Source organism: Octodon degus, unplaced genomic scaffold (assembly GCF_000260255.1).
Source record: "Octodon degus isolate 3935 unplaced genomic scaffold, OctDeg1.0 scaffold00001, whole genome shotgun sequence".
NCBI classification, from domain to species: Eukaryota; Metazoa; Chordata; class Mammalia; order Rodentia; family Octodontidae; genus Octodon; species Octodon degus.
In genome coordinates, this window is record NW_004524577.1 from 7,665,672 (window position 1) to 7,678,388 (window position 12,717).

Below are 12,717 nucleotides of genomic sequence, written 5' to 3' on the forward strand. Positions count from 1 at the left end.
GCCACTTGGCAAAGTCAGCTCCATCCTTCTTGTACTGGGCACAGCGCTCAGACAGCCCATCCAGTCCTAGAGGGAAGACACAAGGCCTAGCGTGGGAGCCAACATGAGGCTCTGAGCGCTCCTGCTCCTGGGTGGGCAGCACCCTGCATGGGAAGGGCGGCTGGTAGGGCAAGAGCCAAACAGTTCTCACCTTGGGTGGTGGTCTCGCCATTTGTTCCCGCCAGAGGCACCACGCCCTTGTCTACCTGTTGAGGTGGATGAAGGCAAGATCTCTATCAACGTTTCTTTTCTAGAGTTCCCCTTTCCCTAGTTTCTTGTAATCTCATTTGACCTGTCATGGTTTGCAACTATCTATGTGGGTTTTTTTTTTTTTTTTTTAATTTTAAGGAAAGGTCTACAAGTTATTTGGGGTCTCCACTAGTAGATTGGACTCAGAGTGATCCATTTGTTTAGATAAGAATTGGGATTACAGCTTGTGCCACCATGCCCAGTCTCAATCGCCATCTCAACATGCCCTGGAGGTCGACCCCCGCCCCCCTGCCTGCTTGCAGGCACTTTAATCCGCTGAGCTATTTGGCTGGCCACATATATATGTATTTTTGAAAGACAAGGTGTAGCTCAGGTTGGCCTCTTAGTGGTGACCCTATTGCTCCTGCCTCTCAAATTCTGGGCTTATAGGCATGTGCCCCCGTGGCCAGCTGCATTTCTTTGGGGTCTTTTTACATTAAAAAAAAAAAAAATTTTTTTTTTTTCCTCAGGGGGTGTAACTGGAGATTTAACTCAGGGCCTTTCTTTTCTTTCTTTCTTTTTTTTTTTTTTTTTTTTTTTTTTGTGACAATGTCTTCTAAATAGCCAAGTTGTCCAGGCTAGACTCAAACTTATGATTCTTTTGTCCCAGAGTGCTGGAATTAAAGGCACACACCACCAGTGGTTTTCCGTTTGTTAAATGGGAAAATATCCTGCCTGTAAAATTTGGCTATTAAAAAAATGTTGACCTGGGGCGTCATGATATGCATTTGACCCTGTTTTCAACCCCAGCACCAGAAATTAAGTGCCAAGCAGATGCCATAAAGCCAACTCCACCCAAATCTCTAGACCTCCAACCCAGGATTCATCCCCTGCCAGATTTCTCTTCCCAGGATCCATCTCTACTGCCACATCCCGAGGCCCTGTCCTCTCACCTTGATGCCCACAACACCACCCTTGGACTTGATGACTTGGGGGAAGGGACGCCCATCATCCGCCTTCTGGTAAAGCGTCTCATGGAAGAGGATGACACCCCCGATGCAGGGATTCACGCGGTCATCAGCAGTCAACAGGAGCTGGCGGTAGAAGCGCCGGTTCTCTTCGGTGTTCTCGGTGCCAATGGACTGCAGCCGCTTGGCAATGCTTCCTGGAGGGTAGCATCAGAGAAGAAAGTAAGGGGACTGGCCTGCCACTCTCAGCCCTGTGCCCTCCTCCCACTCTTGTCTCCCGGCCTGCACCGCACCAGTGGACTCATCTGCAGCCAGAATGCCCTTGCCCGGAGCCACAATGCGATGGGCAATGTCAGAGAGCTCCTTCTTCTGCTCCGGAGTCAGCGCTGGATATGGGTAGGGCATGGTGCTGGTGGCAGTGAGGTCCTGGGTGGAGGAAACGGATGAGGGAGGAAGGATTAGCGGGCCTTTCTGACGTGGAGATCAGGGCGGATATTCCCTACCTCCCCTGCCCCTCGCCCGGCAGGTCCTTGGGCTCTTCCTGTCCCTACACCCAACTTCCCTATACTAGGCCTGCCTCCTCCTGTACCTTTCCTAACTCTGTCTGCTGCTGGGTGTTGCCCAGCTGAGGGTGGAGTTGCCCACTGGCAACTGGGGAAAAGGAAAAAGCCAAAGCCAGGGACAGGTGGGTCATGTTGAAGCTGAACCCTTCTGACCTGCGCGTTGCCATGGGATCACTCTGCCTAGAAACAAAACCGAACCGGAGTATTTTAGAATTTAAAGGTTACAAATAGGGTAGAGGGCCCAATATCCTCATTTGAATGGGCCCAGAGAAGAGAAAAGATCTGTGTTTCAAACCAAAAAAACAGTAACCCAATGTCCACATCTGTGGTGGTTAAATCCCAGCCCTAGTGTACCAATGGGCTGTCCCTTCTAATTTACCCAGGATCCCAGGGCTGGGCCAGGCTCCAAGGACATCTCAAGGTCAGGCTTCTCCCACCCAAGGAAGATGTTTGGAAAAGGGCATTGGAGAAAGGCAGAACACACGAAGGGGCAGTGGGGTCAGCCTAGCTCAGGGAAGGGTGACGGTCGAATTCCCACTGTTCATACCCGGCAAGGGGATATGGAGGATAAACAAACAAACACCCCACCCCTTCCCTGAAAAATGCTCTCGTCGGCATGGGTGAAGCTGTTCCAGGCTCAAAACCAAGGTCATTAAATAGGGAAAGACACGTAAAGTGTTAATTGATCATCAAACGCTAAGGGATTTCCCCTCCTCGCCGGGGAGCCCCGGCCTTAGGCGAACCCTGGAAAAGTATGCGCGCTGGCCTCTGCCCCTCGCTGCCCCTCGGATCTCCGCAGAGTCAAAGGGCCCCTAACGCTTTGCCCTTGGGGGTCGGTAGAAAATGCGGGGGTAGTTCTCCACCCCTCGTTTCCTCCCTGCCATGACTCAGCGCGGAGCGGCCGCGTTGCGCAGCAGACTCGGGGAAGACGGCCTGCAGAGGTGGAGAGGCGGGGAGCCCGGGCTAGGGCCCGGGAGGGTAGGGCACGCCGGGAGCGGCCGGAGCGGGGGTCTCCGCGCGGACGCCAGACCTGCCGCTGTCCCCAGACCCTCCTCTGCGGTCCCCGGGCCTTGCGCGGGGCTGGGGGGCGCTCACCTGTCGCACCAGGGGGCGGGTGGCGTGGCGCGGCGGCGGACGGCGGCGGGCTGACTGCGGACGAACAAGGCAGTCGTCACTGACACCAGCGCAGCGAGCGTTCCAAAAGGAACGCGACCTACTCGGCTCGGGGGCGGCGCGAGGGGCGGGCAGAAGGCGGCGGGCCCGGCCTTTTAAAAGGCACCGCTCCGCCCTCCGGCGTTTTTCCTTTGCTGGGCAAGAGGCGACCAATTGCAAGTCAGGCCGCCCCGAGATGCACAGCTAGGAGGCGGCGCTTGGGGAGGGGGAACCTGGGCGGCGAGAACCGGATCCCTCCGCCGTCCCCCGCTCGGACGTGACTCGGGCCACATCCCCCCGGGCCGGTCCTCCCCCCCAGCGCGCTCCTACCCCATCCCCCGCTGGCGCGCTCGGGCGAGCCGTGACTCAGCCAGAATTTTCGCTCCGCAGCAACTGGAACTGGGGAGCAGTGGGAAAAACGGGTGGGAGAGCCTGAGAGGCGCAGGCCGGCCTTCCCCTCCCCTCCCCTCCCCTCCCGGGCGCGGCCGCGCCTCGTGCACCCCAGCTTCCGGCCTGCGCGCTGCAGCGCGACTCGCGCCCTCCGAGCCGCGTGGCCGGCGTCCGCCTGCCTCGCCGTGGGCTGGGCTGCACGGCGCCTGGAACCGACCCTCCCGGCCAAAGCTGGCGCGCAGGGGAGGCGAGGAAAGGGCAGAGCAGTGGGCGCGGCGGGGCTCCCGAGGTCCGGCGCTGCCTCCCCGGGGAGCGCAGCCCCGCCCAGCAGGTCCCTCCCTACCCACTCGGCGGGGCGGGCTCGGGCGCGGAAGCCGGCCCGGCCTCGCGGGCCACGCGCTGTCTCTCGGGGGCCGCAGTGGACCGGCCCGTAGTCACCCGCCGCCGCGACGGAGACCAGACTGCAGAAATTGGCCTGCTACGGATTGCGGGGCCACACTGACTGCCAAACGTCTTCCCGGATCTGACTTCTCCAAAATAATATCCACCCCCGAGCCGATCTGTCTCCCGGGGACTTTGCGGGCCTCCCGTTCCGTCTGAGCAGCTCTTCCCGCCTTAGCCGGGCCCCTTCGGTCTCACCCATCCCGAGCGGCCCACCTGCGGCGAGGCTGAAGGAGCGGCAGAGCGTGGTCGGCAGCAAGTGAGCGGGGTGCACCGGGACCGAGTTATAAGGCGGCCCCCCTCCCCCGCACCAGTGTCCCCGACCTTCTCTGTAACCCTTGCCCTTTTCCCGCCACGGATTCCCCGGCAGAGACCTATATTTAGGGAAACCTGAAGCCCCTGACATTCACGCCAGCGGGGGCCTGCGTGGGGGAAGACTGCAGGCTGCCTACGGGGAGGAGGGCCCCTGACTACTAACCGTCGCTTCAGGAGAAAATTTCTTCCTTGGAAGTCCAGATTGAGGCTCCTGGTTGTCAAGAGAAATAAATCTTCGAGCAGGGATCTGTGGGAAGGGAATACCGAGAAAGAGTTGCCGGGGTGGCCCTTTCTGCCCCCTCTGGATTCCCTTGCCTAGCGGAGCCTAATAGGTCCGGATTTTTAGGAGCAGATGCGGACACTCACCTCCTCAGATAGCTAAGAATACTCGACAGGCAGTGGTCAGGCACCCTTAAATCCTGCTGCTCAAGGCTGGCTGAGTTCCATGATGCAGTCTGGTGAGCAGTGCCCCCCAACTTCATCCACAAATATAATAGTCTGCTTAGGAAGGGGAGCGTGCAGGGGCCCCTGCTGCAGCACTAGCCCCCGTCTTTCCCAGCCTTCCACGTTAGCTGCAGTCCAGCCAGCCCAGGGGTCTCTCGAGTCCTGCCCTGTAGGGAGCCAGGCGCTCCCACGCTGATGAGCAGGACTTGCCATTTGTGGTTCCCATGGGCTGGAGAGGTGTCCTGAGCGCCCTTAGGCAGGGGGGCACGGGGGGCACGTGAGCCTGGGGGCTGGCCTCTCCCCAAATGGCAGGGCCCCACGGTCTTCATCGGAGCTTGATCTCAAAGCAGAGACAGTTGAGGCTCTGGCAGTCGGGGAGCTGGCAGGCACAGGCACAGTCACAGAGCGGGCAGCAGCCAGGACAGTGTGGAGTCCAATCCTGAGGGAGAGGGCAGAGGGTGAGCCAGGTGGGCACAGAGCTCCAGGGTTTCCCACCAAGGGGAGAAGGGAACAGAGGGGCTCAGGAGCCCCATTTGCCCAGAGAAACAGAGGGTACCATCCACCGTTGCTGGGACTGAGCAATCGCTGGACTCAGTTCTCTCTTCCCCCCACATAGGGAGCAGCTGGTTCCTGCTAGGATGTGGGGGGGCCAAGGAAGGTTCCACACACTTATGGCCTGTGTGATTGGGAGGCAGCAGACAGAAAACACATTTTTCTGGCCCTGATGAAAGTAGTTCATGGATCTTAGGGACTTTTTCCCTGACATGAGATGGCAGTGCACGATGTTGTTCCACTCTGACCACCAACTCCGGGCAAGGCACAGACCCCATTCATGAATGGTTCAAGAACTTAGTTTTCTTTGGAAATGGAAATACTCATATTCAAAATTTTAATGGTTGGGGCTGGGGAGATAGCTCAGTGGAATAAGTGCTTGCCTGACAAGCGCAAGGTCTTGAGTTCAATCCCTAGTACCACACACACAAAGAAAAAAAGAGCGTAGCCCAGACCTTGTATATAGAAGCAGACAGAGCTGGCTCCACATCAAAAATTTAATGGTTTTAAGAGTTAAGTCTCACTTTTAAAAAGAAGAGAAAGGGGCTTGGGAGATGGCTCAGTGGAATAAGCGCTTCCCTGGCAAGTGCAGGGGCCTGAGTTCAATCCCTGGTTCCGGCCGAAGAAAAAAGAAAGGAAGCTCAGAGAACAGAGTAACTTGTTCAAAGAATATAGCACTCAAGTGGCACTGGGATGGACCAAGGCGGGTTTCCCCAGGCCCGATTGCCCTGTCCTCACTGCCTCCCAAGGCCAGCTGGTCTCATGTTCTCCACTGAGCTGATGTGGGGACTCATGTCAGCAGGTGTCTGGGATACAGACAAATGTAGAATGAATAGACGAATATGAGCATACCCTTTTCCAGTCTTTGGGCCTCTTGGCTCTGAGGAAGTCTGTCTCTCTGGGAAAGGGAACATCGTGTCCTCAGAGCAGGCAGGGAGATCTACCCCCTCTAACCCACTGCTCTTCTGCTGCCGTGGGACAGGGATGATCTGCAACTGCCCCAGGCATGGACTGGAGCCAGGCCAAGTGGCTGGAGTGCGACACGCCCAGGATGGCTGAGTGACAGAAGACTGGCTCCTTCAGGCCAGCAGCAGAGCTAGTGACAGTCACAGTTGCACAGCTCAGAAACCCAGCCAAGCCAGGAATAGGGAAATGACCTTTTCAACAGCTGAGGTTTCCGGGTGCAGTGTCAGATGACTGGTGAGATCGGCTGTCACTAGGGGCTCCAGCAAGTGGCAGGGATCTGCCAGCTGTAGGGAGAGGGATCTGAACTCAGCTCTGCTACTGGCTACAGAGGGAGAAGGCTAGAACTGTCACGATGGAGGGGCGAGAGAAAAACAAAGGGGCAGTGATTTTCTTGTATTTGATGAGGGTATGGTTTGGGTCACCTCTGTCAAGTTGCAGTCTGGGGGTGAAGCGGGCTCTGCGGGTTTTGGAGGCTGTGGTACCTACCCTAACCTCAGAAGAGGGTATTAACAGCATTTCTTGGCTGAGTCCATGGAAGGATTTAGATCCACTCATTAATAACTGGCTAATGGACTTCTTGACTCACAAGCAGCCCTGTGGTTTCTGGAAGGAATCTGCTGTTTAAATACATTAAACAAGGACTCCACGAGACTGTTAACCCTTGCGTTTCTTGGGCTCTTTGCTGTGTTCTTCCCTTTGAAAGTGTCTCTTTGCCTCTGTGAGAGCCTGGCATTGATTTTACTGGCTAGAGCTCAGGTTCTCAAGTCAGTTAAGACCTGAGTTTGAATCTCGGCTTGGGTACTTCATGCTCTGAGCCTCAGTTTCCTCATCCCTGGAACAAACGTTAAGAACTTTAGGCACGGAGTCGTTGTGGGGAATCAGGGGAAAACAGCATAATACCTGACATTCAGTGAGCCCTTGGCAAAGGTTATTATAGTTTAATAGCACCTTAGCAGTTCTTAACCCTGACATTCATCAGAGCTGTGTGAAAGCTTGTCAGAAAGCCACAAACTATAGTCCCATCCCAGAGCGGGGGTGACAGGCCTGAGGGTCACGCCTGCCTTTGAAGTCCCCTATCTGCTTCTGATCACATCTTTCTCACACCTTAACTGCCTGTTTATCTCTGTCCATCACCAGAGTGTGAGCCCAGAGAGGGCTGTAATCTTGTCTATTTGATTCTGCTGAGCCGCCAGGGTCCAGCACAGAGCCTCAATAATGACCATAAATATAATATATGAGGGTCCAGCCAGATAGCTCAGCAGATTAAAGCGCCTCCTTAGGCAGACACAGGGGTCAGGGTTTGATCCCCAGCCTGCTGTGCTGGCCCTGTCACTGGGACAGGTTGAGACAGGGATTGAGATTGGGTGTGGTGGCACACACCTGTAATTCCAGTGCTTGGGAGGCTGCAAAACAGGAAGCATCACTACAAGTCCGATCTGTGTAGTGAGACCTTGTAGACCCTGCACTAAATACATTTTAAGTAAATTATATATATATATATATATATATATATATATATATAGTGTATATGAGTGAATGTTTAAATGAATGAAGGCGTTAGACCTTTAGTGTCCCAGGAAGACCAGCAGAGTAGGCAGATTCTTCCCCAGAAAGGAAAAGAGCTCTAGGTTTGTGGTCCAGCTAGCACAGCCGTGTGACCTCAGGCCAGTCACTCAAGTTTCTATGGGCCTCAGTGTCTCGAAGCATAAAACAGGCAAGAGCTTTGTAACCTTTGTGCTTGCTGCTGCTGCTATAAGGAAGCAGGAGAACAGAGGGACTTCAGTGCACTTCGAGAAAAGTCATAGCAAGGACAGAATGACCTTGCCCTACCCCCAGCCATTCCACAACCTTCGTGACTCCAGCAGGAGCCCAAGAGTCTGGCTTGGAAAGCTCTGGAAGTTCCTAGGGCCCTGCACTGGCAGGTGGGGAGCCAGCCCCTCCTAGAGCGCACCTCACCCTCTCTGCGGAGGAGGAGGTGGACCCAACTATTCATGTCACGTGGACAAAGAGAAAAGGGTTGTGTTTCCAGGACAAGAGACCAGAAATTTTGTACTTGATCATTTCATGTAGGACAGGAATGTTTAGAACCTAAGAACTTCTCCTTTTCCCCCTTTGTCCCAGCCCCAACCCTGGGACCCCATCTGGCTACCCTTAGGGAGCCAGAAGCAGATTACTTGAAAGAAAACTCCTTGCCCTACAATTTATTTCGAAACCCCAAACACCTGCCAGGCCCTTGCACTAAGCACAGTAGCCCAACATACGAATTTGCTGGCGCTTGGGCTTTTGCCCCGCCCCCTTCCTCCCAGAGAATCCCTAGAAGCAGGAGCTTTGCTGTCTAAATCTCCGAGCCCAAAATAACCATCGTCCAGGAAGGTGGTCGATCACATTGAACATCATTAAGCACACAAATGCAGCAGGGGCCTGTCTCCCGTGTGCCAGGCTCCTCCCCTCGGGGTTCTGCTGCAGCTAACACAGTGGAGCAATCTGCTATGCAAGGCTTACTGGGTGACATTGGATGCGCCACCAAACTCCTCTTAGCTAGTTATTCCTCTGCAGAAGGGACACCATATCAGTTGTGTGTATGATCAGGCCTGGGAGGTATCCATGGGATGATGTCAAGATTAAAGGGCAAGTAGCGTAATGAAGCAGTCAATATGGCATGACTCTTGTTTTGGCAAAATAATAGTAAAGCACAGCAGTTGGGAGCCTGTAGATTACTGTGTGAGGGACATCTGCTAATGTATGAGGAACAACTATGGGTTAGAGAGCTGGTTCGTGATGTAATTTGTAGGGCCGGCCAAATAGCTTTGTGGACTAAAGTGCCTGCTTAGGCAGACACAGGGGCTGGGAGATCCCCGGGCCTGCAGTGCTGGCACCGGCCCTGCCCCCGGGGTGCCCTGAGATGGTGATTGAGACTGGGTATAGTGGCGCGTGCCTGTAATCCCAACACTTGGGAGGCTGTAAACAGGAGGTTCACTATGAGTTGGAACTACACAATGAGACCCTGTACGGGCTGGGGAGACGGCTCAGTGGAATAAGCACTTCCCTGGCAAGTGCAAGGACCTGAGTTCAATCCCTGGTTCTACAAAAAAACAAAACAACAAAAAAACCCCAATGAGACCCTGTAGACTCTGTCCTAAAAAATAATAATAAAAATTGAATCATGTATCTTGTACTTTTTTTGTCTTCTATATGTATACACTGTGTATAATACTTGGTATAATGAAAGAAAATGATTTTTTAAATATTCAGCTTGCACACTTAGTATGTATTAATTCAAAATTAACATTAAAAAATACCCAGCTCTCAGGTTTTGTTTTTTTCTTCCTGGAACTGGCAATCAAACTCAGGACATCAGGCTTGCCAGGCACCATGCTGCTGAGCTATGTGCCCAGCCCCTCGGGGCGTTTGAGAAAATAGTGCCAACAAAGTGGCACTGTTCTCTGGGACATAATACTTCTTCACTGAGCAGAAGGTGTTCTGTCAAGTTTTTTTCATTCAACTACTATCTTTTATTTATTTTTATTTTTGTATTTTAGGGAAGGGTCTACAGGGTCTCCCTACATAGATCAGACTTGTAGTGATCCTTTCTGTTTCTCAGCCTCCCAAGAGCTGAGATTACAGGTGTGTGACACCACACCCAGTCTCAATCCCTGTCTTAGCCTGCCCCAGGGGCGAGGCCAGCAGGCCCAGGGATCAAACCCTGGTCCCTGCGCTGTATGCTGGTGCTTTCACCCGCTAAACTATTTGGCTGGCCCTGTTTATGTTGTCTTTGGCTGTCTCCACATGAGGTAGTACCCGAAACCACGCCTGCCCTGGAGCTGGTGCTCGGTAATAATCGTGAAGTGAGGGCACAGATGGAACCTAGATCAGGACTCTGGGGGCAGTGGGTAAGAATGGCACTCACAGCTTCGCTGGCCCGGGGGCAGCAGGCATCCATGTAGCCCGCTGGGCTGGGCAGAGGAAAGTCACAGGCTTCAGCGCAGGTCCAGCAACAGTCCTGGGGCTCTGAGGCACCTCGCTTCCTGCAGGGGGCGCTGCAGTCGGTGCAGCAGCCCTGGGCCTAGGAGGTGGCGGGGTTCAGAATCTGGGCCAGGCAGCAGGCAGGGACAGCTGAGATTTGCTTTTAGGAGAGGGGCAGGAGAAGGGTTGACTGGGGACAGGGAGGGACTCACTTGGGCACATGCAAAAACTAACTGGCAAGGGCATCTGGGGTAAAAGCCTGTAGGTGAGGGGGACAATTCATCCGGGTTCCTCTTCCCCAGAGCCCACCCTTTACCCCTCCAAGCCCCTCACCAGCAGGCAGTGCCTAGTCAGCAGCACTAGGCCCAGGAGCAACAAATAGATGCCAACAGTGATGAAGACAATGGCAGGGATGGGGAGCAGCAGGGAGGGGCTGCTGACGGGTGCCGGGGTTGGATTCCATGGGCTAGAGGAGGCCTGGATCGGAACAGGAGGAAGGGGTGACAAGGGAGGGCTGCAGAAACACAGGAACACCGAGGACACAGCAGGCTGGGGGGACCACCAGCTGGTGGAGAGGGTCAGTAGGGTGTCACTCTGACTCATCCCCCAAACCTTGTCTTCCCCATTTCACTGCCACTAAGGAGTTTTTAGCTTTGGTCACTTAGAATCTTCTGAGATTTATCACTTTTTTTTTTTTTTTTTTTTTTTTTTTTCAGAATGCTTCTCCAAACAGTCTCTGCCTCCACTACCTACCCTCTGCCCGCATTACTGGCTGGCCTGGACACTTGCAACTTTGCCTCTTTCCACAGCAGCCGTCCAGGGCACCCATCCCTTCTTTACCACCCACCAGCGGCTCAGGATGACTAGAGAAAACGTTTCAGTGGCAGGGCCCCCAGTCTAGCCCTGCCTACCACTCCTCTCTCTTCTCCACCCTCCGGCCACAAGGAAGCCCTATATTTGCGCATCTGTCTGTCCTCCCACTCCCAGGCAGCTGTTGCTGTCTAGCTCCTGGACTACTAGATGACTCGGTAAATTCCTTAACATACAAGAGCAATGACCCCCCCCCCCCCCCCATCTCTGGCAGTGTTTCTCACAGCTCTGGAGAGCTGGGGGATCTGGGTTCGGCAAAGGCCCCCTTCCCAGGTCAGGACGCGGAGGGGGCTGCTGCAGAGAGGGGAGGTGGACTCACGTCCATGGGGCAGGGCAGGGCCAGCCAGTCCAGGAGCTGCAGGGGAGAGAAGGTCTCGGGCTCAGAGGTTGGGTGGGCCACAGCTGGGGTGCCCACTGTCCTCCCACTTTTCGTGTAGAGAAGCTGAGGCCCAGAAATGGCTACTTTTTTTTTTTTTTTTCGGTACTAGGGTCTGAACTCAGGACCTTGCGCTTGCCAGGCAGGCGCTTGTGCTGCTGAGCTACTTCCCCGACCCAGAAATGGCTTCTGATCCCAAAGGGAGGGAGAATCAAGGGCGGCGCCTTCCCAGGCTCCGGCCCGGCCCTGACCATGCATCGTCGCTGTCCCCACACCTGGGTGCCCCTCGCCACAGGTCCCGTCACCTGCGCCCTCCGGGCTGCCAGGAGTTCGGAGACCCCGCGCAGCGCCGGGTCTAAACCGCCGCGGCTCCAGCACCGCCCAGAATCTTGGCGCCTCGCGTTGTTGCTATGGGGACCAGAGCGCCGCGCCTACGGCGGCCGCCGAGAACCAAATGCCTTCTTCCCGCCTCTTTTCTCCGGCCGCCGACCTTCGCTGGCCGGGAGAGTGCATCGCCGCCTGCTCAGCTTTTCCGCCGCGAAAGAATAGGAGCAGCGAATCCTCTCCGTCACCGCCGTAGGCCAGATCTTCTCCAGATGCTGGACCTTGGAGAGGTCATCCTCGGGGAGAGAGCACCACCGGCTGTGACCTCGCCCGAGTCCCGAGGCTGGCTGAGACCACTCTCTCTTGAGGGTCTCACCCGGACACTGCCAAAATAAAAGCTGCTTAAGTGTACAGAATCCTCAGTTTTCCCACTTGACCTCACTTCTCCAATTTTACTCCTTGTTTACCAGCCTTCGCGTAACTTGTCAAAGTGGCTTCCTGCCGCCCACACCCGCTCACTCGTGTTCCTTTTCTGCTTTGTACGCTGCAAAGGCTTCCCACTGACTCAGGATACAGCGGGGCGCTGTAGCCGCCGTCTACACCCGGGCCACGCCGAGCCCCACCCACTTCCCGTATTTTCATTCACAACTCTGGCCCTAGGAGCCAAGCGCTGCCGCAGGCTCTAGAGCTCTCCGGAAGTCATCCTTCCCGCCCTCGTGTTATTGACGTTGTCCTGATTCCGTGGGCGATCAGTTCTTTTAGATCCGTTTGAGGGGCCCTAAGCCAGAGCACGGGGGCTCCCAGCTCTGCACTCGTGCACATGCCCTTTCCTCTGTCTAGAACACCTTTCCTGTCTCTTCTTCTTGACATCCTTTCTTCATCCCTGAAGCCTGGGCTCCGAAGTGCTTCAGTGGGGCTGGCGAGATAGCTCAGTGGTCTAAAGCAGCTGCTTAGGCAAGCTTAGGTAGGCTCAGGGGACTGAAGTTCAATCCCTGGCACCACATGCCATGCCAGCCCCTCCTCCACCCCGGGCGGATAGAGCCGGCCAAAAAAAAAAAAAAAAAAAAAGATGTGCTTCAATGGGCTCTTACTGCCAACCTCAGAAAAGGGGGCTCTGAGTTCCCGCAGTCACCTGGAGGTGCTGTGCTTCCAACCACAAGTGCTG

The 12,717-nt window shown here is 55.1% G+C and overlaps 2 protein-coding genes across 3 annotated transcripts in view; both read right to left on the reverse strand.

Annotated features, from left to right (window-relative positions):
- Aldoa (aldolase, fructose-bisphosphate A) overlaps nt 1–3,026 on the reverse strand; it is a 4,523-nt gene extending 1,497 nt beyond the window's left edge. Inside the window, exons 1-5 of the mRNA XM_023709671.1 lie at nt 2,855–3,026; nt 1,490–1,622; nt 1,182–1,393; nt 191–245; nt 2–66 (exon numbers count right to left, since the gene is read on the reverse strand). Of these exons, the coding sequence (XP_023565439.1) occupies nt 2–66; nt 191–245; nt 1,182–1,393; nt 1,490–1,601 (444 nt within the window). The 5' untranslated portion in view covers nt 1,602–1,622; nt 2,855–3,026. The remainder of the gene's footprint in view (nt 1; nt 67–190; nt 246–1,181; nt 1,394–1,489; nt 1,623–2,854) is intronic.
- A 1,406-nt stretch (nt 3,027–4,432) lies between these two features.
- On the reverse strand, nt 4,433–11,630 carry LOC111817990 (keratin-associated protein 10-2-like). 2 transcript variants are annotated; one of them, XM_023720707.1, is made up of 4 exons: nt 11,534–11,630; nt 10,316–11,207; nt 9,927–10,082; nt 4,433–4,940 (listed from the first exon to the last, which is right to left on the reverse strand). In XM_023720707.1, exons 2-4 carry the CDS (start codon nt 10,583–10,585, stop codon nt 4,827–4,829), a joined length of 540 nt encoding a protein of 179 aa, XP_023576475.1. In that variant the 5' UTR covers nt 10,586–11,207; nt 11,534–11,630; the 3' UTR covers nt 4,433–4,826. The 2 variants fall into 2 exon arrangements, with proteins under 2 accessions (XP_023576475.1, XP_023576436.1); XM_023720668.1 differs by having other exon boundaries at nt 11,504–11,630.
- Nucleotides 11,631–12,717: the final 1,087 nt, after the last annotated feature.